This window comes from Typopeltis vanoorti, chromosome 11 (assembly GCF_054136105.1).
Source record: "Typopeltis vanoorti isolate ZY-2024b chromosome 11, IOZ_Tvanoo_1.0, whole genome shotgun sequence".
Taxonomy (NCBI): Eukaryota; Metazoa; Arthropoda; class Arachnida; order Uropygi; family Thelyphonidae; genus Typopeltis; species Typopeltis vanoorti.
Window position 1 is genome coordinate 123,379,863 of NC_143559.1, and position 24,060 is coordinate 123,403,922.

Genomic DNA, 24,060 nt, shown 5'->3' on the forward strand with positions numbered 1-24,060 from the left:
CTCCCAGACTTAAGTGTACGATGATTGAGATCAAGACATCCACCACTACAATTAGCCCAACTACTACTACATTCTAACTTTGACTTGACGCAAAAGTGGCAAGAACAGTGGGAGAGCCATACAGATGACATTACAAAATTTTCTCTCAATGAATTACAAGAAAGTTTTGATGCTTGCTCACACCTCCCAGGAAAATCCTGGACTCAGCTTAATAGAATACGAACTGGTCATGGTGTATGTGCAGACATGCTTTTTAAATGGGGTAAACGACCATTCCCGCATTGTGATTGTGAAGCTCAGAGACAAACTGTGAACCATATTGTGACTCAGTGTTATCTCAGAGCATATTCAGGAGACAAATTGGACTTTTTAAGTGCTACACCTAAAGCTATGAACTATCTAACCAATATGGATGTAATCTTTTAATTTTATTGGTTTTTAAAATGACTTTTGACTTTTAATTTTATATGTTATTAAAGTGTATTGTGTCCGTGCGGTTAGCATAGTGGCTTTGCGCTTCGCAACCATATGCCTGGGGAAGGAGTGTCCTAGGTTCGATTCCCGTCCACGACGTGAGGAGCTTAAGGATCTTCCTCAGCCATAGCCAAGTTAGCCGGTCTTGGGCGTGGGCAGCAGGGTTTTTTCCACCAGTTTATCTGGGGTTTTTCATCCTGCAAGCAGGCAAACCGGCCCCGTGAACACACAGGTTACAGTCATAAATACTTACGGCAAGGAAGGCAACGGGAAACCACCTTACTCATAATCATCTCTCCCTAGAATGGTAGCATATAGCTACCCTCACCCGGCCGTATGGCAGATGGGAACCAGAAGAAGAAAGTGTATTTTACTGCATGTTTTGATATTCATGCCATACAAATAAATAAATAAACTTAAAAAGTTTAATTTCTAGCCAGAAGAAAATTTTTCTACAACTGTAATGAGTGGTCCAACTGAGAAGCACATAGCAAACGGTCTCTAGGCTGGGTAGATCAGAATGAAATTCTGTTAATGATAAGAATGTATTCCAGTCAGCATAATCTATTTTCCATTGTGCTGTGATGAATTTGTTTGTCTATATAAAATGGTTGCCTATATAAAAGATGAGAAAATGATAGTGCAGGAAGTAAAAACATAGCTGTTTTTACTTCCTGCTTAAGCAGTAGGAAGAGGAATGAAAACAGATTTTTAAGTCAATAGCAATGTATGTTCAGGTAAGTATACTGAAAGAGTTACTTCATATGTTTAAGATGTGGAGTGTCAAGTCTTCAGTAGACTTCCTTTCTTTTAGACTTTTTTATTGTCAGTAGACTACCTTAGTGTAGACTAATCAGTAGATTTCTTTTGTCAGTAGACTACCAAAAGAAGGACTGTATTCCTTCTTTTACAGAACAAATTTCCTCCAGATATCACAGCGATCTTTGCGCATGTATTACGTTCTGGTTATTTTATATGGCAAAATGCTTTCTACCTACAAAAAGAAGGCACAGCCATGGGCTCGCCATTATCCCCCCCCCCCATTGCTAACTTTTATATGGAACATTTTGAACAACTTGCTTTAGGTTACTCCCCTTTAAAACTCAAAGTCTGGCTTAGATACGTTGACGATGTTTTCGCAATCTGGTCTCATGGCCGCCAGACACTAGAAACATTCCTTAGCCGCCTAAACAAGTGACACAAGTGTATACAGTTCACAACTGAGATTGAAAAACATAACATGCTGCTGTTTCTAGATACACTTGTCACACGTCTCCCCTCAGGCAATCTTTCCTTCACTGTTTACTGGAAACCGACACATACTGGCCAATATATACACATAAACTCCTACCACCACTCAACACAAAAACTAGGTACCATCAATATCCTAAAATACAGGGCTCTGAAGATCTGCTCCAGTGAACAGGCACTGAAAGACGAATTTAAAGTAATCAGCAATACGTTTCAAAAAAAATGGATACAGCAAAACACTATTAACAAAATTCTCTATTCCAGACTACAATAAAACTGTAACCATTCCCTATATTAAAGGGACATCAGACAAAATAAACAGAGTACTAAAAAAATACAACCTTAAAGCCACCTTTAAACCTCCTGCAAAATTAAAAAGCTTACTCAACTCATCCAAAGACCCACTCCCTCCGCTGGCCCGCCCTGGAGTATACCGTATTTACTGCACCTGCAACATACCATACATAGGAGAAACAGGACGCACAATTCCGATCAGACAAAAAGAACATAAACAATACATCAAATATAATAATTATGGTGAAGCTGGCCTTTCTGATCATGCCCTGAACACCTTACACAGAATTGACTGGAAAAGCACTAGTTGTCTACATCACACCAAAACATGGTATGAATGCAAATTTAAGGAAGCCTGTGAGATCATTATCAACCACCCCAATCTAAACAATAATGATGGTCTAAAAATCCCATACATATGGAAGGCATATATTCGTCCCACGAATCCTTCCTCTATAAGAACAACTATAAATAGGACTGTAGAAAATCCAGGATCCTAAATCTAAAATAACAACATTAATACTAAAAAAATAGGACATCACTGTTAAGGAAAAAATCTGTAAGAAAGAATGTTTATTCATGTTGTAATTAATGAATCATTTTTTAAATCAAAAATAACAATTGTAATAATAGAAATAGGACATCACTGTTACTGGAAGGAAAACTATCTGTAAGCAAGAATGTTTATTCGTGTAATCATAAATTAAATCTAGCTTGATGTAATTTTTTTTTTTTTTTTTTCACTAGAGGTCATGCCAGTGAGTAGCATGTGATCAAATCATGGTTTCTCTAGCTTTCAGTTCGAAATGTAATGCAGCTTGTCTTGTATATTTATTTATGCTCCAGATGATGATCTTGATATGAAGATCGAAACGTCGGGATAATAAAAAAGAGTTATTCTAACATGGTTGTAGTATCCATAATTTCGAAAATGAAGGACTTCAGTAGACTTCTTCTGAGTACTTCTGCATCTCTCTCTACTGCTTGGTGCAAATACTTCCCAGGACAATTCATGAGCTCATCTTGCAGTTACTATTGTCCATTCCTCTTACAGATAAACCTAAATGGCCACAACACTCCATACAGCAGTGAATACTGACATTACTATAAAAAGTTTTAAGTTATTGTTATGCTCAATAACAATAACTCTCACTTAAGAATGCTTGATGCTCTGAGTACCGACATTCGTTGATAAGAGTGTGATGTGCTGAGCATTGAATATCATCAAAAGCTCCTCCACTCCTAATGTCAATGTGTATTACTGCATGAGCGTTATAACCATTTAGGTCTTCCATAAGGGTAATGGGCAACAGTAATTGCAAAATAAGATCATCTTGGGAAATGTGTACATCAGCTGGTAGATGTCACATAACTACAAGTCTTACTGAAAGACATAGGTCAAGTGCCTCTATTCTGGGCAGTTTATTGCCTATTCTGTACATGCAGATGACAATGACATAACATAGTGAGGTTACGCATGAGGTTTCAAAGTGGTCTCCTGCAGGTAGCAGAGGCTTTCTTCTGCAAGAAGACTTTAACTGTTGGACAGAAACCAATACAATTCTATTGCAGCAATGTGTGTTAATTATTTATAGTTTGGCGACTTTTGGTTTCAGTCCTTGGCTTTTATCAGTCTTGGATTTTTCCTTTTTGGGAATTGCTTAGGGCAAGTGTGCCTCTCTTCCCTCTCAAGAAAATTGTCCAAGATGTTATCAAAACGAATTTGTAAATAAAGGGAGAGATCAAATATGAAGATGAATCCTAATTAGTACATGGATTGTTTCTCCCTACAAATCAGGATTCATCTTATGACTGATACTTTTGATCTTTCAATTCGAAGCAAATCTCTTATCTGGAACATCAAGGAAATTCTCTAGAATACTTTAATATTTTATGGAGGAGTTATTGTAATTTGTACTTTCTCAGTAAATGCTGTGTTAAGAGGTTGCTCTCCATCTCTCTTTGAAGAGAGATGGAGAGCAACTTCTGTTTCAACAGAATATCTCCTGAATGTAGTTTTACACCGATTTGGGGGATCCTGTCAATACCAGAGTCACAACAGAAAAAAAATCTGAAACAGTCATTTCCAGAAATCCAGTAGATTTGTGTGTCAGTGATTATGCCCCACTGAACCATGGATGCACTTTTAGTTAATTCAAATGCTTCAATTGAATCTTTCCCTCTCTCTCTTGAACACACACACACACACACACACACACAGTTTTGAAAAGCAGTGTTAGTGGAAAAGTACGTTTGTCTAATAACTGAACGTTACAACACAAACAATTTGGAAAAAAGTGTTTTCTCTCTAAGAAAATTTTATGATTAACTAAAAAATTGGTAGCACTGACCTCTACTTCTTCTATAGTCAAGGTAATTAACTTATCCAGAATAGTTGCTACTCTCTGTCTTTTGTTATCATCTGAGTGCTTACAAAACCTATAATAACAATACCATTTTTAAACTCAGATTATACAATGATGATAATCTGCAAACAAAATGATAATAAATATCTTAGGTTATAATTATTTTATATTCAAGTAGAAAATAATATCCACCTTTGAAAAAGTTTTAGAAGTGTAGTGAGCAAAAGAAAATATAAATCATCAGCATAGTTACCTTGGCAATGTACAACTTAAAAAAGTAGATGAACTCGACTCAGAGCATATACATTATTTTCTTAGTGATTTTTATTAAAATTTCACTAGCCTGACAAATGTTACAACTATTAGACCTCAATCTCATCACAGACCATGGAGAAACCTGAATACCAATAGTAGCTCACCTTATTATTATCAGACTTCCTTGGAATTAAAACACTCGCTGAAAGGTTTCAATGTCACACAGACAGCTCATTACGTTGTGCCTTAAATGCATTCAGTCTCTGTACACTCATAACGCACTCAGGCAATCCAATCACACTACTCTCCATGTAAAAAACCTGTGTTTTACACTGAGGATGCAGTTGATATTTTCCATAATTCTGAATATTTTCACTATTGCTGATTTTCTTAGCAAATTTGTTACAGCAGTTACTCAGTTTAAATGAAGAGTCCTGAAGGCCTGATCTATATTTATTTAGGAGAACAGCATCATCTTTAAGTAAAGAGCTCAACATTCTAAAAATCAGAAACCACTTTAGTCAAGTGTCCCTGGACACTTTTCCAATATCATTTAATTCATTTGAAAACTAGATGACTTCTGTACAAAGTAATCTAAGTGAGGCTTGATCTAACCCTTACTGGAAACCACAACATCCTTAGTTTGACACGTCAGTGTCCTCTGCATCATTGCCATAATCCACTGTGCAGTCCTCAAAACTTTAACAGTGTTTCAGTGAAATTTTAGATCCTTTACCGCTCCCAGATTCCTAATCTCCTATATCTACTTTATGATATCCCCACAAACTGTATATATCCTGCATCCATCTTTGTCTGATGAAATTTAAAACTGTATGTTTTGCAACACTGAACTCTCATCTTCCCTGCTCACTTTGTCATTCACTAATCTATTCAAGTCCTCTTTGCAAAGTTACAACATTTTATTTACCATTATAGTTCTTCCCAACTTTGTAACTTCTGCAAACAACTGCATATCACCATCAACCCTTTCCAATTATTCTTAAAATATATATATATATTAAGTAACAACAGCCCAAAGCAGAACCCTTCGAGCTTACCACTAGTGACTTTCGTTTTTTTTTTGGAATATTGCTCCTCTATACACAACCTGCTGATATATTTTTCTTGATCAGGTAACATGTACTTTCGACGATGGGTGGGCATATTTTACACATTCATCAATATATATGGCACACAAGTTTTAAGTTTTTTTGTAGAATTCATCATCATCAATTTTCTTATATATACTCTCAAGGGATGTTCAAGCTTCTATGACAGCACTACATGATTAAGTTTACATTATTATTAATCTCCTATCAAAATTTTCCTCCAAATTAGTCTATTACTTGTCTCATCACTCCAATATTGTCGTAGCTAACATATTGTTCTTCTAAGGCAATTCTGACTGAATCAGTCCACCTTGGTCTTCTTTTTCTTCTTCTGGGTCTTTTTCCTGTCATCTTAGCATCAAAGCACCTGTTTTACTAATCTAGAATGTCTGTATTAAAATTCAGATATCCCACAAGTTTAAAATATATAAATGAATTAAAGTTAAGAAATTAGTAATGCAGTATTTATTAGTCAAGTTGTTAGATAAACACATGTTTCGTTTTGTATGCTGCAGGTAAGGAATTTTGAAATATTGTATTTACCTTCGGTTACTGAAGTCTCGCTTAAGTGTGAAATAAATCTATTTAGTTAGTTGTCAGAGGTTAAGTGTGATTTTGTATGAGCAATCAAAAGTTTTTTTTTTTTAATGTTGGTGCTGTTTGTATGTAGAAAAACAGTGTTTATGATATGTTGTCAGTAGCAGAGGAAGCAAAAGTCACTGCTATATTATCGGAAGTGACAAAATGAGCTTACCTCAGTATGAGAAGACTGTGAAATGAAGAACTGTTATAAATTCTGGCTGTTTCATAATGAAATTATAATTAAACTTTTCTGCACTGCAAAGCAAATTCATCATTTTAAGCCCAATGCTGGAAGGCAGTAAGAGCAGTGCATGATGGTGGACTTCAGCTGAAGTTTCTCAGTTGCGTTGCATTTCCAAGCATGTGCAGAAGTGAAAAGAACATTATGGAATGTTTCTAAGCATTCAGCTATTTGGGGAAGTAGAAAAGGAACACAGCAGGAGAAAAGCTGTAGAGTTTGTATCTTCAACATACGAAGACTGAATGGAAATTAGAAGAAAAGTTTGAAACGGAAGACTAAGAGAGGATATCTTTGTATAAAGAGAAAGGTGTTAAGTTTTTAGTAGTCATTAATCCATATAGGATTTTAGTTAAAACTCACAAGGAACTTCATATGGAAATGGATCCAGTAGAGTTGGTTTCGTTTAGGATTCTCAGTCTGATAAGTGATTTCTAACACTTTATATGATTTTAATTAATTCTATAGATGCTTTCATATAGAAGATAAGAGTTGTTCTGAAGTGACAAAACTGTTCAAAATGTTTTAAGAAGAATGTTGAGACTTTCATATAGAAAGTTAATTCATTCGAAACAGCAAACTCCACTTTCTCAGTGGAGTTTGCTGGTACTTTCATATAGAAAGTGAAGTTACAAAAATATCTTGGATGAAGACAAGATATGCATCACAACTATAAAGACTAAGATGGGAAGAATACATTGTGCTTACGTAGTTAATCAGTTGATTTGATGTTGTGTGTGTGTATTTTTTTTGTAAATTAAAGATTTTTACTTTATTTTGGTAATGAAGTGTTTGAAGACTCAACCTATTAATGGGTTATTAAGATTATTTAAAGGTTAAGTTACAAGTAAGTTATCCTAGGATACAAGTCTGTGTGCAAGGTTATTTAGGAGTTTAGTTTCAGTATTTTTTTTTTAAATTTTGGATTTAATAAGTTTTCACTATTCAGAGTGTAAGGGAAGTAGAAAAAAATATACTCTTCCCCACACACACACTAACCTTTCTTAACCCATTCTAGTTAAGTAACCATACGTAACCCTACGTTAGCTCTACTCTCACATTTTTGAATGCTAACAATATCAAATTCCTTTCTAATATCTTCAATTTTAATATGATTCTGCCACTGATGGTATCTGTTCATTTCCCTAATTTTTCTAAGAACTCTCATATCTGTAGACTCTACTCTTTGATCAAGTGCTTTATTATTAACTAACTCTCAGATCCATAACTTAAAACTGGCTCTAGTTTGTGTTTTGGCTAATTTCTTTATTCCATATAAATTTATTCACCCAGCTCCCCACCTTACCAGCTATTTTTTTTTTTTTTTTTTTAAATTCTGTTCTCTATTTCCAAATTTCATTTTCCATCTTCAATAAAAACTGTATCTAATTAGATAAAATATTTTGCATGATTTACCCCTGATTTTATATCAAGCCAATTTCCTGCATTTCCTTCAATTCTTACTACTAGCTTTAATTAACATTTAAATATAGACTATGAATTACTCTGTATAATGTTCCATTTATCCCATATAATTGTAGTGCTTTAAAAAGCTGATCTCTAGGTACCTTGTCATATGCCTTTTCCAGATCTACTAAACTAAGTACAGATTCTTGTCATATTCCCTTCTTATTTCATGTTTTCAAGTTTAAAATATATAAAATTTCTTTTTAAAAATATTATACACTACATAAATGGGTTCGTTTTTTGAATACCTACGAATATCTAGTAATATGTCTGTTTTATGATAATACCATGATGATTTTATAATGCATTATCAAAAAAAAAAAAAAGGATAATGACTGCAATCCATTTCCATTCTCTTATCTCTAGGAATAAGGAATGCATTTTGATAAGCCAGTATGTTAAAAACTACTGCCATACTTTCTATTATCTACACTATTTCTCTTTTTAATTTAATAAAACATTGCTTAGAGAATTTGTTTTCAAATTACCAATGAATTCTTTGAACTTGCAATTATTTTATATACTGTATTGAAGATCACTGTTTACATGATGCATAATTTCTATTGTTATTTTCCTCCAGTTCAGTCATCAAAAATAAATCAAACTATTACTATTAATACTATTATCACTCGTGACACCCCCAAAGAGTCTGAAGACTCATTGTGGGAGGACACCCACTGTACAACTCTCCACCTCCACCACTACACCGATCCTCTACTACCAATAATCTACATCAGTCATCTACTGCCCACCACCATAACATAACAGAAAACTGCAGCAGTTATTCCTTTCATAAAATAATCAGATAGAGAGAAATGGAAAGAACATCTATTTAGGATTGAGAGATATTGGGTACCAAAAGAGGTGGATAGATATAGATCGAAGGGAAAGAGAGAGATGACCAATGGCAAGATGAAAATACCAGTGAAGCCAGAACAGGCAATTAATGATTAATCCTTGAAGAGAAGAAGAAACCTTTTTTTTTAATCATTAATGGAAGAAAATTCAAAATCCTGTATTATAAAATTTCTCACATATATTTCAACCACAATTAAAGTCTCTGGATACATGACCATTTAAATATACAGAAATTTTCATAAAGCTTCACCATTCTTTATTTCATCTTGTTACTTCAGATGATTTAAAAAAAAACAAGATACATTTCCAGTAAAACAAAACACAACATTCTATTCAACACCAGCCATTAGTGAGCATACATGTAAAAAACATCAACAGTTTGTTGCAACTGTCTTTCAATGACTTTCATGCTCCAGGAATAACAGACAATTATAAAGACATCAAAATAATAACCAGTGCCTACAGGTGGAAGTTGTTCTCCTACAGAGTTAACTATGACACCAGTATGGTCAAAGAATGTCTTGGTCTCACACAGACTTGACAGGCTCTGGCAGAGACACAAATTTTTAATAAAGAGCAGACACCCTCTGAGATGAAGTTATAAAGGTCTTTTAAAAAAGTCATACCATCAGGTTGAGTTAATGTGCTTATTTTCATATCAAACAAAATGGACACTACATGTTCATCTAGACATATCTACCTATCTATATATATGAGGAGAGTGATGGAAAGTTCTGATAAACACCTAGAACCAAAATGATATTAAAGCAACCGATATTTTTGTTCTAGGTGTTTATAAGAACTTTTCAGGTCCCTCTTGTGTGTATATATTTATACATACACACACAAATGTAGCTTCAGAGCACTATCTATACATCTACCTATCTATATATATGAGGAGAGTGATGGAAAGTTCTGATAAACACCTAGAACCAAAATGATAATAAAGCAATTAAATCAAAAAGTTTATGATTATAAACACCTAGAACAAAAAGATATTTTTGTTCTAGGTGTTTATAAGAACTTTTCAGGCTCCTCTTGTGTGTATATATTTATATAAATGTAGCTTCAGAGCACATCAGATTTAATGTTGACTGTTTTGTAAGAAGCAATACTAAGCTTGGAAGAAAGGTAGTTGCTTTTAATGTACAGAGAGGTTATTATTATCATCATCATTATTATTATAGGGTGACTAAATGTGAGAGAAACCATCATACCTATCGACCTCTCCTTAAACTTATTTACTGTTAGAACACTCATGACTAACTCTAGAAATCCATTCCACTTGTTCCCAACTCTAAAGGTAAAAAATCTAGTTCACTGCCTTACTAACCACAAAACATTCCTGAATGTAATGAAAGACTCATGAAATTCTTTAATAAGGTCTGGATTTATGGAAAAAAGAACTGGCTATTCTATTTATAAAAAAAGGAAAAAAAGATGTCTGCACCTCCTATTAGGGATGCAAAACATACAGGGATAGTAAAAGAGAAGCTAAACAATATTAGAGGACAAATTACTAGAAGAACAAAATGGTTATTTCAAAAAGGTCAATCTCATCATCAAATTCCTGCCATGTACCCTCAAAGGGTGTACGTGATAGTACTACATGAAATATTTACATCATTACTAACTTCCTATCTACAATTTTCCTCCATATCAGTCTATTACCTGTCGAGACTCCAACATTATTAGCAAAAAAAATATACCACCTGAAATTAGCTCTGCTAACATATTTCTGGATGCTAAAAATGTTAAGTTCTTTCCTAATATTCTTGTTTTTAAGATGATAATTGCCATTGATGCCATCTGGTCATGCCACTAATCTTTCTCAGGACTCTCATATCTGTGGTATCTAGTCTTTGGTCAAGTGTTTTACTTCGGACCCAGCTCTCAGATCCATAAGTTAAAATTGGTTTGAACACGGTCTTGTATACAACTAATTTAGTGTTCTGACTAATTACTCTCTTATTCCATATAAATTTATTTAGTTGACTTCCTATCATAACAGCTTTGTTGATTCTGTTGTCTATTTCCATATTTAATTTACCATCTTCACTAAAAATCGTGCCTAATCAGCTGAAATGTTTTACTTGTTCTATAGGTCCTCTATTCACAATGCAGTTGATATTTTCAAAGCTTCTGCCTATTTTCATTGCCTTTGTCTTGTTACTGCTGACCTTCATATCATATTTATTACAACAGTTATTCAATTTAGTCAGAGAATCTTGCAGACTTCTAGCAGATTTATTTAGAAGTATAGCATTGTCCACATAAAGCAAAGAGCTGACATTAACATCTCCAATTTTGATATCGTGTTTAACAGAGGGGATAATGTACATCCTTGTCTCACACCAGATTTAACATTAAACCATCTTCAAGTACTTCCTTCAATTCTAACTGCTGACTTACAACTCAAATAAAGACTAAGTATTGCTTGACATAATGCCCCATTGACAACATATAACTGTAGCGTTTTGAATAGCTTCTCTCTTGGCACTTTGTCACATGCCTTTTCCAGATCTACAAAACATAAATACAGATCTTTGTTATATTTCCAAGATTTCTCAACTATTTGATGTAAAGTGAAGATCTGAACCTTCTATTTGGCCTAAATCAAGCTTGTTCTTCAACAAGCTTCAATTTCACAATCCTTCTAAACAGTTTTTCAAGTATACTTGTGTAAATCTGGAGAAGAAGGTTTTAATACTAGAGGGATAGTGTAGGTTCAGGGTTTACAGGTGCAAGAGGAGAGTGTGTTCCAAATACTAAGTACTCTGGATATCAGTAAAGCTGTGGGAATGGATAGTATTTCACCACAGGTTTTGAGAGAATGTGCTAAAGAACTGACAGCTCCGTTGACCTGGCTGTACAATAAAAGTCTTGCTGTGGAAAAGGTACCCAAGGAATGGAAGGAAGGTAAGATAGTGCCGATGCACAAGGGCGGTAGCAGACTGGAAGTGTCTAATTATAGGCCAGTTCATGTGTCATCAGTAATTAAGGTCTTGGAGAAATTAGTGAGGGACTATATACAGCATTGGGCAGATGAGGGTAATGCTATCTGTGAGAATCAACACGGATTTGTTAAGGGGCACTCTTGCTTTAGTAATATGATTGCCTTTTATAATAAAGTGACAACAGCAATTGATGAGGGGAAAGGCATATACTGCCATTTTTTTTTTTTTTTTTGAATTTGCAAAGCCGTTTTGACAGGGTGTCACATGATAAGCTGATATTTAAGTTGAAGCACATTTTTAATTTTGGGTTAGTCAAATGGATTCAGGATTGGCTGTCTGATAGGTATCTATCAGAGAGTTGTGTATGGTGGGGCAATATCAAGGAAGCAGAAGGTTACAAGTGGGGTTCCACAGGGCTGTACTAGGACCTGTATTGTTCTACCTTTATATTAATGACATTGTCAATGGATTTCAAGGGGATATTCAGTTGTTTGAAGATGATGTGAAGCTGAGAAGGGTTATCAGTAATAGTGCAGATGTGGCTAGATTTGAATAAACTAAACAGATGAGCAAATGAATGGAGATATCGGTTTAATGCAGCAAAATGTCAAGTCTTGAAGTTTGGGACCCATCGATGCGAGGATGCTGTTACGCCTGTGCCTCGTCACTTTTAACCTTTATTCTTATGTTATATTATTCTGTATGTATTATTTATCTCTCATGCATATCAGTTATTTTATTGCCGACAAATTTATATTCTGTTTAGAACGACTGCGCCAGCCGGCAACTAAATTCTGATACTCAAATATATAACGCTAAACAACAAAGGGATCACGTGATGTGCAGTTGTGGCTCTCCCCCTTTTCTTTCTTACGTAAATTGCTTCCCCCTTCACTCATACAGGTCCGAAAGTTTTATAAGTGGTAATTCAATCTCAAAGACAACAGACTCATGAACTTTGATATAAAGAAATACATTTATTATATTCACTTGCATAGATACACTTTAAGTAATAAATTCAATGCTAGAGAGTCTGAACCCCCCCCCTTTTTAGGTCAAGATATCCAAAATTTCAATTCTTATGTTTAAATTAAATAATCCTATATCTCTGTTATATTATTATGTTCAGACTCGATTATTCCATACAGGGTTACTCAGTGCTCATTTTCTAAGTACAATTATATCCAATTTTTTTATACAAAGTATGTCAGACGCATTCCGTCTTGTATTTTAACATGGAAAACTATTCTAATTCGTACTCAAGCTCTACCTCCCCCCCCACAACTTAATTAAAATTCAGGCTAATATCTAACATTATATCATATAGCTTCTTCCTGACAAACAGTTCAGAGGTTAGGTTCCTTTCTCAGCACAAGTTAGAGTGGCACCAGCTTATCAGACAGATCAGTCCAAGCAGTCTTTTAGGCACTATAGGTAAGTTAATGTGTGGAGCTCCTTAAATCCTTGGCTCTTATTCCCTTTTACGATTACAATTCTATAATGAGTATGAAAAATTGTACATTACCATCTTGCTCTTTTCATGGGGGTTTCCGTGGCTTCCCTCCACGCTTTCACTTCCAATATGCAAGACTTCTGTATTTTCTCACCACGTGTTTCTGTGGCATCAGTGACTTACTTCCACTATCTTTGAAGGTTGCCCTTCGCTGACTTCACGTTGGCATAACTTACCAACAGCTCTTTACTGGAATTCTGACTTCATTCCTTTGGGGGCTTTATTCGACTCGGTACAACAGCAACCGGGAAATTGTTGCTGGGCACCAGCAACAAGCTTCCGTAGCTATCCAGGATTGGATGGGAACTCAGGAACAGAAAATGAGAGAGCGTTTGAGTCTCGCACCGCGCCTTATATTACAAATGCGAGCACCCTCTCTCTCTCTCAGTGACTACGTCATACTCTTAGCCACGGCCGATTGGTCACCCCAACTCCGAACTGTTTTGACATGGTTCTAATACATACATCTCTTATGCACATTTAATAATAGCAATTTCGGTCTTGAGACACAATTTCCCTTTGCTTATTTTACACAGACCTTATCAATTCTAAATACAGATTTCCTAAGTTTATTTAATATTAACAATCTCAGTCGGTTTGATATACTTTTGAGTGAACATATATACAACACTCTCTTAGCTCTGTCTCTGGACAGAGCTAAGAGAGTGTTGTATATATGTTCACTCAAATGTCCTTATCAAAATTCACACAAGAATGTCCTTATCCTCAGGTCTGATCGTCATTGTGTGTTGAGTTGGAAACAAGATGGCTTACGAATAGTGAGTCAGCTCTTTTTCCAACACAACAATGCATACTCTATTGGAGGGGCTATACTGGAGGAAGTAGGGGAGACAAGAGATCTGGGATTGATGATTGATAGAAACCTGAAATTTAGGGAACATATTGCAAATGTGGTTAATGTAACACAGAGGATTGCTGCAATAATGAGAAGGATGCTGACCTATAGAGATAAAAGAGTTATCATTCCATTGTATAAGACCCTGATCAGACACACTTAGATTATTGTTCTCAAATTTGGTCCCCAGGATTTGAAGGAAATAAATTAACTGCGGACTGGGTACAGATGCGGATAATAAAGATGGTTTCAAGACTGTATAATGTCAGTTATGAGGATTGAATGAGGGAATGTGGACTGCATAGTTTAGTGGCTAGAACAAGGAGAGGTGATATGATCGAGACTTTTAAACTGTTGAGAGGTAGTTACAGGGTAGACACTGGGAGTTCTTTCGCTTGGTGGAATGGCAGGAAGGAGTGATGACAAAGGACATCCCTGAAAGTTGCGAAAGGAAGCTCTGAGCAAGAGGGTGACGAGTGGTTTCTTTGCATGAAGGGTGGTTGAACCATAGAATGCAATTCCTGAGAAAGAGCAAGAACGGTCAATGAGTTCAAGGAGTGGTATGATAGACTTTGTTTCCTAAGAAGGACCTCCCACGATGAGTCTCTTGACTCCCTGAATAATAATAATCATAAATCTTAACAAGAAAAAATCAGTAGAGAAATACCTCTGTAATTCTCACATTCCGTTTTATTTCCCTTTTATATATGGGTACTATGAGAGCTCTACTCCAATCATCTGGAATTCGTCCCTCTGAACAATGCAGTGCAGCCACTGTAAGAATTTTGTACCTCCAGACTTTAGAGCATTTCGGGTCGAATATCATCTACTTCTGCTGCCTCTACACATTTCAGATCTTTGATGGCTTTTTCTACTTCAAGTATGGATATGTATTCTGAACTGCATCCTTGTTGAGTGTTTTTTTACCACTATCCTATCACTGCTTGTTTCATTTAGCAATTTTTTGAAGTAATTACTCCATACTTCAAGAATATCTTTTTCTCCAGTTTTCATGTCACCTTTATCATCTCTAATTCCTTTTACAGCACTCTTTCCTCCATTTCTGAGATTCTTCAACAACCTTCAGAATATCTTGCCACCTACTTGATATTTATTTTCAATGTTCTTACCAAAGTCTTCCAATGACTTTTGTTTAGCTAGTTTTAAACAGTGTTTAGCTTTCTTACATTTGTCTCTGTATTCTCTAAGAGCACAAGCTGACTTATTTGCCAGGAACTTTTGATATGCTCTTTTCACTCACTGCCTCTTTAACTTCCTTTGTCTACCATGGAAATCTGATTTTTCTATTCTTGCAGACAACCTTAACTCTCTGGATGCTTCTCTGGATGAATCAATCAGTGTTTTCTTCAGGGCTTGCCACTGAGTCTTCAAGATTTGGTTCATGTTCTCGAACTCTTTCATTTTTTCTTGAATAATGTCTGTATATTTTAGTCTACAGTTCACATCGGAGAGCTGCTCAACTTTTATTCACTTTAAAACTTTCTTACATGTTCTTCTTTTCAATATGAAATTCAATTTAATTTGCTCAAGACTAAATGGTGATCACTTCCAATTTCAAATGTTCTGTACACTCTGTTGTCCTGCACCAGTGAGAAAACATCACTATCAACAATAACATAGTCAATGAGACTTTTCTTATTCCTTGCCTCTTCTCTCCATGTGAATTTGTGTACATTTTTATGTTGGAACATGGTGTTGGTAATAACCAGTCCATGTCTTGAGCAGAAATCCAACAGGTATTTGCTATTATTATTATTAGCTTTGCTCTTTTCTCCAAATTTTCCCAAAATATTTTTGTATGTCTGACAATCATTTCTTACCTGCTATTTAGATCTCCAACAAGGACCAACTTTTCCTTTTTCATTGTGTCAGCTGCTTTCTCTAAAGCCTTAAAAAATTCCTCCACTTCTACCCTAGTAGAACCTTCTGCAGGACCATAGGCACAAATAAGTCTCATTGTCCAGTTCCCCATTCTGATATTTGTCCGCATCATTCTGCTTGAGACTGCCTGCCATTCAAGATCAGCCTCATATTTGCTGTTGAATGCTATGATCAATCTCATCTAGAACTTAATTTTTACTCTAAAATTAATAATTGAAAAGAGAAGAGAATTTAAAAAAGTAACATGTGCCCTTTATTGATTATGAAAAAAGCCTTTGATAAAATTAACAGACAAAAATTTTTTAAATATTTGCCTATTTAAATACAATGAGTCCTTGATTTATGATAGGTTTTTGTTCTGATAATTCAGTTGTAAGTCAGAAATCCCAATGAACTGTGAAGATATGTTAACAATTAATTTGCCTTATGTTAATTGTGTATATGTTTATAATTGTTAATCAGTTATAAGGCATATATGAGCATATGTGTTTCATATATATATGATCATAACCAACTTTTGAGCACATATATAAATGTGTTGGTTATAATGTACAAATTATAACATAAAAGTATAATACTGCACTGTAAGAAATAATAAAATATGAGTGTATAGTGCTTCTGTATACTTACCAGTAAAATAACTGAAAACACATGGAGCAAGAGTACTTCTTCAAAGCTGAAGCTTTATTAATTGGAGAATTCATCCAGGAGAGGTGAGGTTAGAAAATTTTCAAATCCAGGAATCTCAAGAAAGTGTTCTTAGATCTTATACATCTGGTTCACGAGATGTATAACTCATGGAAAAGCTAGGTTCATTTGAGATGATTAAGTGACAAAAGGTTCAGGCTTCTTTGAAAACAGAGGCAAAGTCCTCAACCATGTTTTTCACTGTAAATTTTTTTTTTTTTTAGGATTTAACTTCTTGCTCTTCTGCTGTTTCTAACTTCTTCTTCTGCAACTTTCTGTGTTCCTAACTCTCATTTGAGAGAGCTCTTCATCCATAGCTTCCATCAACTGCTTTTCACTGTCAACATCTCTTCATTGTCAACCTTCAACTCCAACTTTTTAGCCAGCAGCACTATCTTGTCACCAAACTCTTATCTCTTCTAATACTTGGTCAAATCCTGTGAATGCATGAGCATATATTTTCAGAATCTTCTTCCAAGCACTATTCATACACACTGCTATATAAGCAACTCAAAGCTGTATCTAATTCTTTGTACAATACAAGATAGATAGTAATCTACTGTTTATCTGATCCTTCAGTTATCAGAATGGTAAGTTCTGTTAATTAAATGGTCAGATAATTGAAGTATAATTAGATGGTGCTCTACCAGAAGTTGGTTGAAGTGTTGTTGCTTTGAAGGTAGGATAAATGGTAGATTACTGTATTCCTTCCAGAAATTTGTTTATGAGGGTTTTCTCAAATAACATGTGCTGAAGGTAGAAATAATACCCTGGTCCATGGGTTAAGAGAGCGAAGTGGTATTCGGTAAGTCACATATGTCATAAGTTGAGGACTTATTGTATACCAACCCAACTCTTACAGTTTATTAAAAAAAATATACAAAGAAAATAAAATAGCAGTATTAAAACCAACATCGGAATGGAAAGACATATCAAGAGGAGAGTGACAGGGATGTGTCATTTTACCTGTACTTTTCAATACATATATATATATATATCTATTATACATAAAATAACTCATAACTTTTACTGAAGTATAGCTGTGAGGCTTTAATTTGACATAAGTAAGATATTAAAATGGAAGACACCGTAGAGCCATTTTACAACCTAATATAATAAAAAAAAACAATTTAAGTTTTTAAATTTAGCAGAGAGCTTATGAGAATATAACCATCAGCATTAGAGATGTTTGGTTTGCATTAATTACAACATATGAGCTCTTTCCAGGCACTCATATGTTTTAGAGAACCCACTACTGTTGTTTCTCATCAGAGATACTTTCTTTCATCCCAATTTACTTATGCTAAATTGAAGCCTCCTGGCTCTATACTTTAGTAAATGATTATGTCCCCACTGCAAGTTCAGTTATGATGAATTTAACTTTCTGATATAGCATTGTGTATTGAATAGTGGGTTTTTGCTTGGTCTCTGATGACAACCAACAGCTCAAAACAGCTAATAAACTAGTGAAAAAACTAATTTAAGAACTAATAAAAGGTGAATATAAAAACTCCTGCATAAACCTGAGGCTTTTAAGTAAACTGCAGCAACTCCAATACTGAAGGTTGTATTCTCAGAAGTTCTGCTAAATTTCAAAACTTAAGCTTCTCTTTATGTCTAGCTACAAAATACAGAAGAATCCATAATATCCTTCATTTTAGTAAAATTATAACAATCTAGAACAAGAAATAACCCATTTGATATACAAATAAACTCATACATATAGATAGGCACACTATTATTTGCAGCTGATCAAATTGTATTAGCTACATCAGAAGCTGATTTATAAAGAATAGTAAAATCATTAAATCATTAAAAAAAAATGACAAAAATGATTAGTCTGTGGAATACTATATATGAGGAAAACTTTCAGTACTTCTCTAATAAATAGTTTTGTTACAAAATTTACCTCACAGGAGGAAAACAAGGATTAAGATAGAAACATATAATTAATTAAAAGGGTTTTATAGAGTATGTGATGAAGAAAATTTCCACCCACAGCTAGATGAGAGAAAACACGGAATTGTCTCTGGAAGTTGTGTAAGAATGCGATCAGCAAGATAATGAGACAATCAATGAGCACTTCGCTGGCAAATGAGTTAAGGTTTGTGTGTGTGTGGAAGCTGCTACTGCAATGAGTCTTCACACCTAATGGAGATGCTCATGTAATAATAAGAATATTCTTAAGGCTTGGGTACTCTCTTTGATACAAGAATAACAAATATACCAAAGAATATAATAATAAAAATAAAAACATATAATAAACACACAGTAGTGATAAATGCTTTCTTAGATATGTACATATTTATATTCGCTAAAGACAAATTCCATCTGACAGTTTATAGGATTATTTGGGGTTGCAAGTAGCCATGATTTGATCTGATTTTGATCAAATCCAGGATGAAGAGGTAGTATTTTAAAATCAAGAGCTACTGCAAATCCAAGTCAATAAATGTAGGACAGTCTCACCGACATTATGACACTCACCTGATCACCATGGAAATTCTGAAGGATATTCAATGAGACAGCTCTAATTCCACAACATTCAATACACTGGAATTTTTACAAAGAACTAATTGAGAAAATTAAGCAAACAGCCATGTAACTTCCATCATACGTCTCTATACATATTTCCTTATTTTTCTATATGTGTTTAATTTAAACCTTTAATAAGTGTGAAGTTTCATAAAACTAAAGCTAATAACAGAAGTATGAGCAAATTCTGCTTCCATATGATTTTACGTAGAGAGGCTATACAAGAGAACCACAATTAATAATGTATAAAACAAAACAGCCTGTTATTAGATACCTTGTCAAATTAGGCAGCCATGGAGTCATGTATTCCAAACATAAATGCTTTAGCTCAATACTAGATGCTCTAAATCCCTGAATGCATTCTTCTAGAAACTCCAGAGTTAGATGAAAAGCATTAACTGCTAGTTTTTCACTAATTTGCTTGATGAAGATTGTGTTGTTTGAAGGAATACAAAGACCTATATAAGAAAATCCAAAATTAGTGCACATAAAAGACTGCATAGCAGGTTAGCTCTTTATTTAAACCTCAATTAAAAGAAATTTAAAAATATAACATTCAATAGCTAAAGGTATATAACAAAACAAACACACATGTTCAAATAGAACAAAATTAAAAAAGAAATGGTTTTGATTTTTGAACTGCACTGAAGTGGAGCATAAAAACACTTTCATTGAGTGTGATTCAGTTTTAGTCCAATTATTCAATTAAATAATAGTTGGTGCATGTAAAATTTATAGCATTTATTAACTCCTTAAGTAAAATATGGTGTTCTATTGTTGATTCAAGTAAGATCAAGACATGAGAAAGTGTAAAATTCTATGCAGTGTATATTTTTCCATTTTTTATTTGCATAGACTTTTACAGGGGTCACATCCAAAATTCACAAAAGTAGAGACTTGTGATTTTATATGTAAATAACACTAAAATCCCATGTATTAAAACCCAGAGGAATTAGCATGATAAATTTTGTAAATAGAAGATATATGAATATATTAAGTTCAAGGGCAATACTGTAGAAATCGGAAATATATTGTAATTGTCAATGTAAGTAATACCAAAAGCGCGTGTATTAAAACCCAGAGGAATTAACATACTAAATTGTGTAAACAGAAGATATCTTAAAATATTAAGTTCAAGGGCATATCTGATGCCTTTGAAATTGGAAATATTTTAATGTTAGTATTTAGTATTGAGTGAAAAGGGAACCTATTATATCCAAAGCCAGTCCGATACTGCCTTCAAGGTCAATGGTAAAAGAGGGCGGTACACATCAGATGCAGTTCCGCTATTCTGTAAAAAGCATTAAGTGTGCACTTAGGAGAACTAGAAGGCTGCGTTAAACAAAGGCCAAGACAGATTGCGCAGGAATGTCTGGGGGTCTCAAACCTTCGTCCAGGGGTCCCGTGAAAAACCAAATAAGGCATCATAGAAAAAGGATCGTTATCAACACCAGGGGAAGAAAAAGAGGAGAGAATCATCGATCCATTGCATACGTCCAGCCTGGATGAAGCCTTAAAGGACAGCCACTGAAGGCAAAAACGTGTTGAAGGAGAGGCGGTCGTAGGACCAGAATGCATTGCTGTTAAGCCAATCTGTATAGGGCTCGATCGTCAGACCCTTCACCCAAATCTAAAAAACGCCCAGAAATCACGTTCTAGGCTCCGCAAACCATTCCAGCTGTGACAACGGTGCCTACAGAAATACTGAGTGATAGCCCAAGACCTGAGACAGAAGAGAAGCCAAAGAATCTGTAAAGGAAGAACGAGTGCACAAAAAAGAAAAATAAGAGTGGTGAGTCGATTTCAATGTAAATTTTGTTTATGATATAAGAAACTGTTTTAGAAGGACTGATAAGTTTCTTGGATATTATAATTAGTCTGAGAGTAATGCGTATAAAGTCACAGTGAGAAATCTTAGTTATAGTTACCAGCGCATGATAATTCCTATACTGTAAATGGGCTGATAGTTTTCTCTCTAAATTGCTTATGATTTGTATGTATTATGTTGCATGTGTATGTAAATATTCTAAAGGAAGTTTTCCTCTAAAGTGTTAAAATTAGAGTGGAGTAAGAAGGAGCAATTCATTAGTGTGTAAATTGTATGAGTATTTCAGTATAAATAAATGTTTGTTTTATTTACAAAGAGTGCTACCTGATCTTTTATGAAATGCACCGTTTCCAACTAAACGTGATCCTATGAGCGGGGAGTTTACAAACAGATACGAATTGAAGTCAAGTGTTAGCCACGACTGTGAAATATTATTGAGAAGGGTCTTAGGATAGAAAGCAAACTTTACTGGAAGTATTGACATTTCTTATACCACAAGGAGACCTAGTGGCACAGTCATTAATTCAAAAATAAATTTCTAGAGATCTCCGGTATAGGTAAAGGTAGAGCAAGGATACTAAGGTTAATAGAGTACATGAGATAGTGAAGAAAAGAGATATAGTAATCTAAAGTATAAAAAAATGGAATTTTAGTAGATACAATAGAGATTACAATGGCACAATAGCCCGCCTTTTACAATGCCACAGTAGTCGACAGGATAAAATCCACAATATTTAATACTATATTATTTGGATTGAAACAGTTTTGCAGAAAGATCAGGTCGACAAAAATATATAAGTATATTTATATATATTCTGAAAAATTTTGTAAAGCATGAATGTGGATAGAATGAAATCGGCAGCCACGAGTAGTAATATGATGGAAAAGATACACTCTATAATCAGACAAGAAGTAGAGAGGTTATACCAACCCCTGATGGATAAACTTGACTCTGTTTTCAACCAACTGAAAGAAGCCAGAGCAAAACCATCCACGGAGACCTCAAGTCATGAATGAATAGGTAATGAGGGAGCAAGCAGAGGGAAAACACTCCAATGTTATAACTGCAACAAGCTTGGGGATATTGCCACTGTTTTTGGAATAAAAAAAAAAATAAGAAGAGAATTTAAGGAACAACACAAAACCCATGACTGTCATCCAAGGAAGAATAAGGGGAATACAGTGTGATTTTGTTAGATACTGGATCCCAAGTTTCGATAATAACTGGATCATTATTCAAAAGATTGAGATCCAGAGTATCTAACTGTGTTGCAAGGCTGAGGAAACCTGTTAAGCTAAGTGGAATCGTTAATTCCACTATTTATTCACCAAGGAAATTAAAGGTAAACATGTGGTTGCCTGGCTTCAGTTTAAATGTCTTACCTGAGTTACTCATTCTCCCAGAGATCTCTCGACTTAGGCCTCAAACAATACTGGGAACCGTTTTCTTAAAGAGACATGGTTTCTCATGTAATTTCAGCACGCAAGAAGTTTCCCTGATGGGAGTGAAGCAGGCAACTTGTAAGGGAGAAACTCAGAGATTTCAAACTGACAGAGCCAGTGGGGGTAGCATGATGAACAACCACAACTATAGAGGAAATAAACAAGCTGAGGTGAGTGAGATTGTAGACGGAAAGGAAGAAAATGATTTCTCAGTAAGTAGAGACATCCAACAAGATGACGTAAGAAAAATCTTTCACATCTCAAGTGTGAAGGTGGCGGTAAGTCAAGAGGAGGATATATAGAGATCACAGGAAGTAATGATAAAGGTGCAATGGAAATAAACTTTACAGAGAAGGAAGAAAGAAGCAATGACAGGCAATGACAGACGTGCTACCTGTCCAAATTACGAGAAGTTACATATCCTAGCTAAACTATGGAGTATGAAAAGGCAAAAAGAGGTAATTGAAATGAGTGCCCTAATTTTGAAAGAAACAGAGAGAGAGAGAGAGCATGGTATGAAATGAAAAGCAAATACCCAAGGAGTAAGTTGAACACAAACACTAACAAATGTGGGTCCCAACACCCACTGTAACAGAAAGAGCCCACATAACGGACTGGGTGCTCTCTTATTTCACAAAAGACCAGTAAACCTCAGTATTGTCCATTCCAGAGAGTAGGTAACACACAGCATAGAAATAATGTAAAGAAAAAAAATTATCATCCACATTCATGGATGAAAATTTTTTCATGAATGGGTGGGGGTGGGTCGATGCAAATAAAAAAATATCCATTTTTATTTGCATTGACTTTTACAGGGGTCACATCCAAAATTCACAAAAGTAGAGACTTGTAATTTTATATATAAATAACACTAAAATCCCATGTATTAAAACCCAGAGGAATTAGCATGATAAATTTTGTAAATAGAAGATATATGAATATGTTAAGTTCAAGGGCAATACCGTAGAAATCGGAAATATATTGTAATTGTCAATGTAAGTAATACCAAAAGCCCATGTATTAAAACCCAGAGGAATTAACATACTAAATTGTGTAAACAGAAGATATCTTAAAATATTAAGTTCAAGGGCATATCTGATGCCTTTGAAATCGGAAATATTTTGATGTTAGTATTTAGTATAGAGTGAAAAGGGAACCTATTATATCCAAAGCCAGTCCGAATACTGCCTTCAAGGTCAATGGTAAAAGAGGGCGGTACACATCAGATACAGTTCCGCTATTCTGTAAAAAGCATTAAGTGTGCACTTAGGAGAACTAGAAGGCTGCGTTAAACAAAGGCCAAGATAGATTGCGCAGGAATGTCTGGGGGTCTCAAACCTTCATCCAGGGTCCCGCGAAAAACCAAATATAAGGCATCATAGAAAAAGGATTGTTATCGACACCAGCGGAAGCAAAAGAGGAGAGAGTATCATCAATCCACAGCA

The 24,060-nt window shown here is 34.8% G+C and overlaps 1 protein-coding gene across 1 annotated transcript in view; it reads right to left on the minus strand.

Moving 5' to 3' along the window:
• The window catches only part of Nf1 (neurofibromin 1), a 1,119,557-nt gene that overhangs the window by 300,736 nt on the left and 794,761 nt on the right, over positions 1-24,060 (minus strand). The window contains exons 42-43 of the mRNA XM_090400295.1: positions 19,619-19,802; positions 4,371-4,458 (exon numbers count right to left, since the gene is read on the minus strand). Of these exons, the coding sequence (XP_090256421.1) occupies positions 4,371-4,458; positions 19,619-19,802 (272 nt within the window). The remainder of the gene's footprint in view (positions 1-4,370; positions 4,459-19,618; positions 19,803-24,060) is intronic.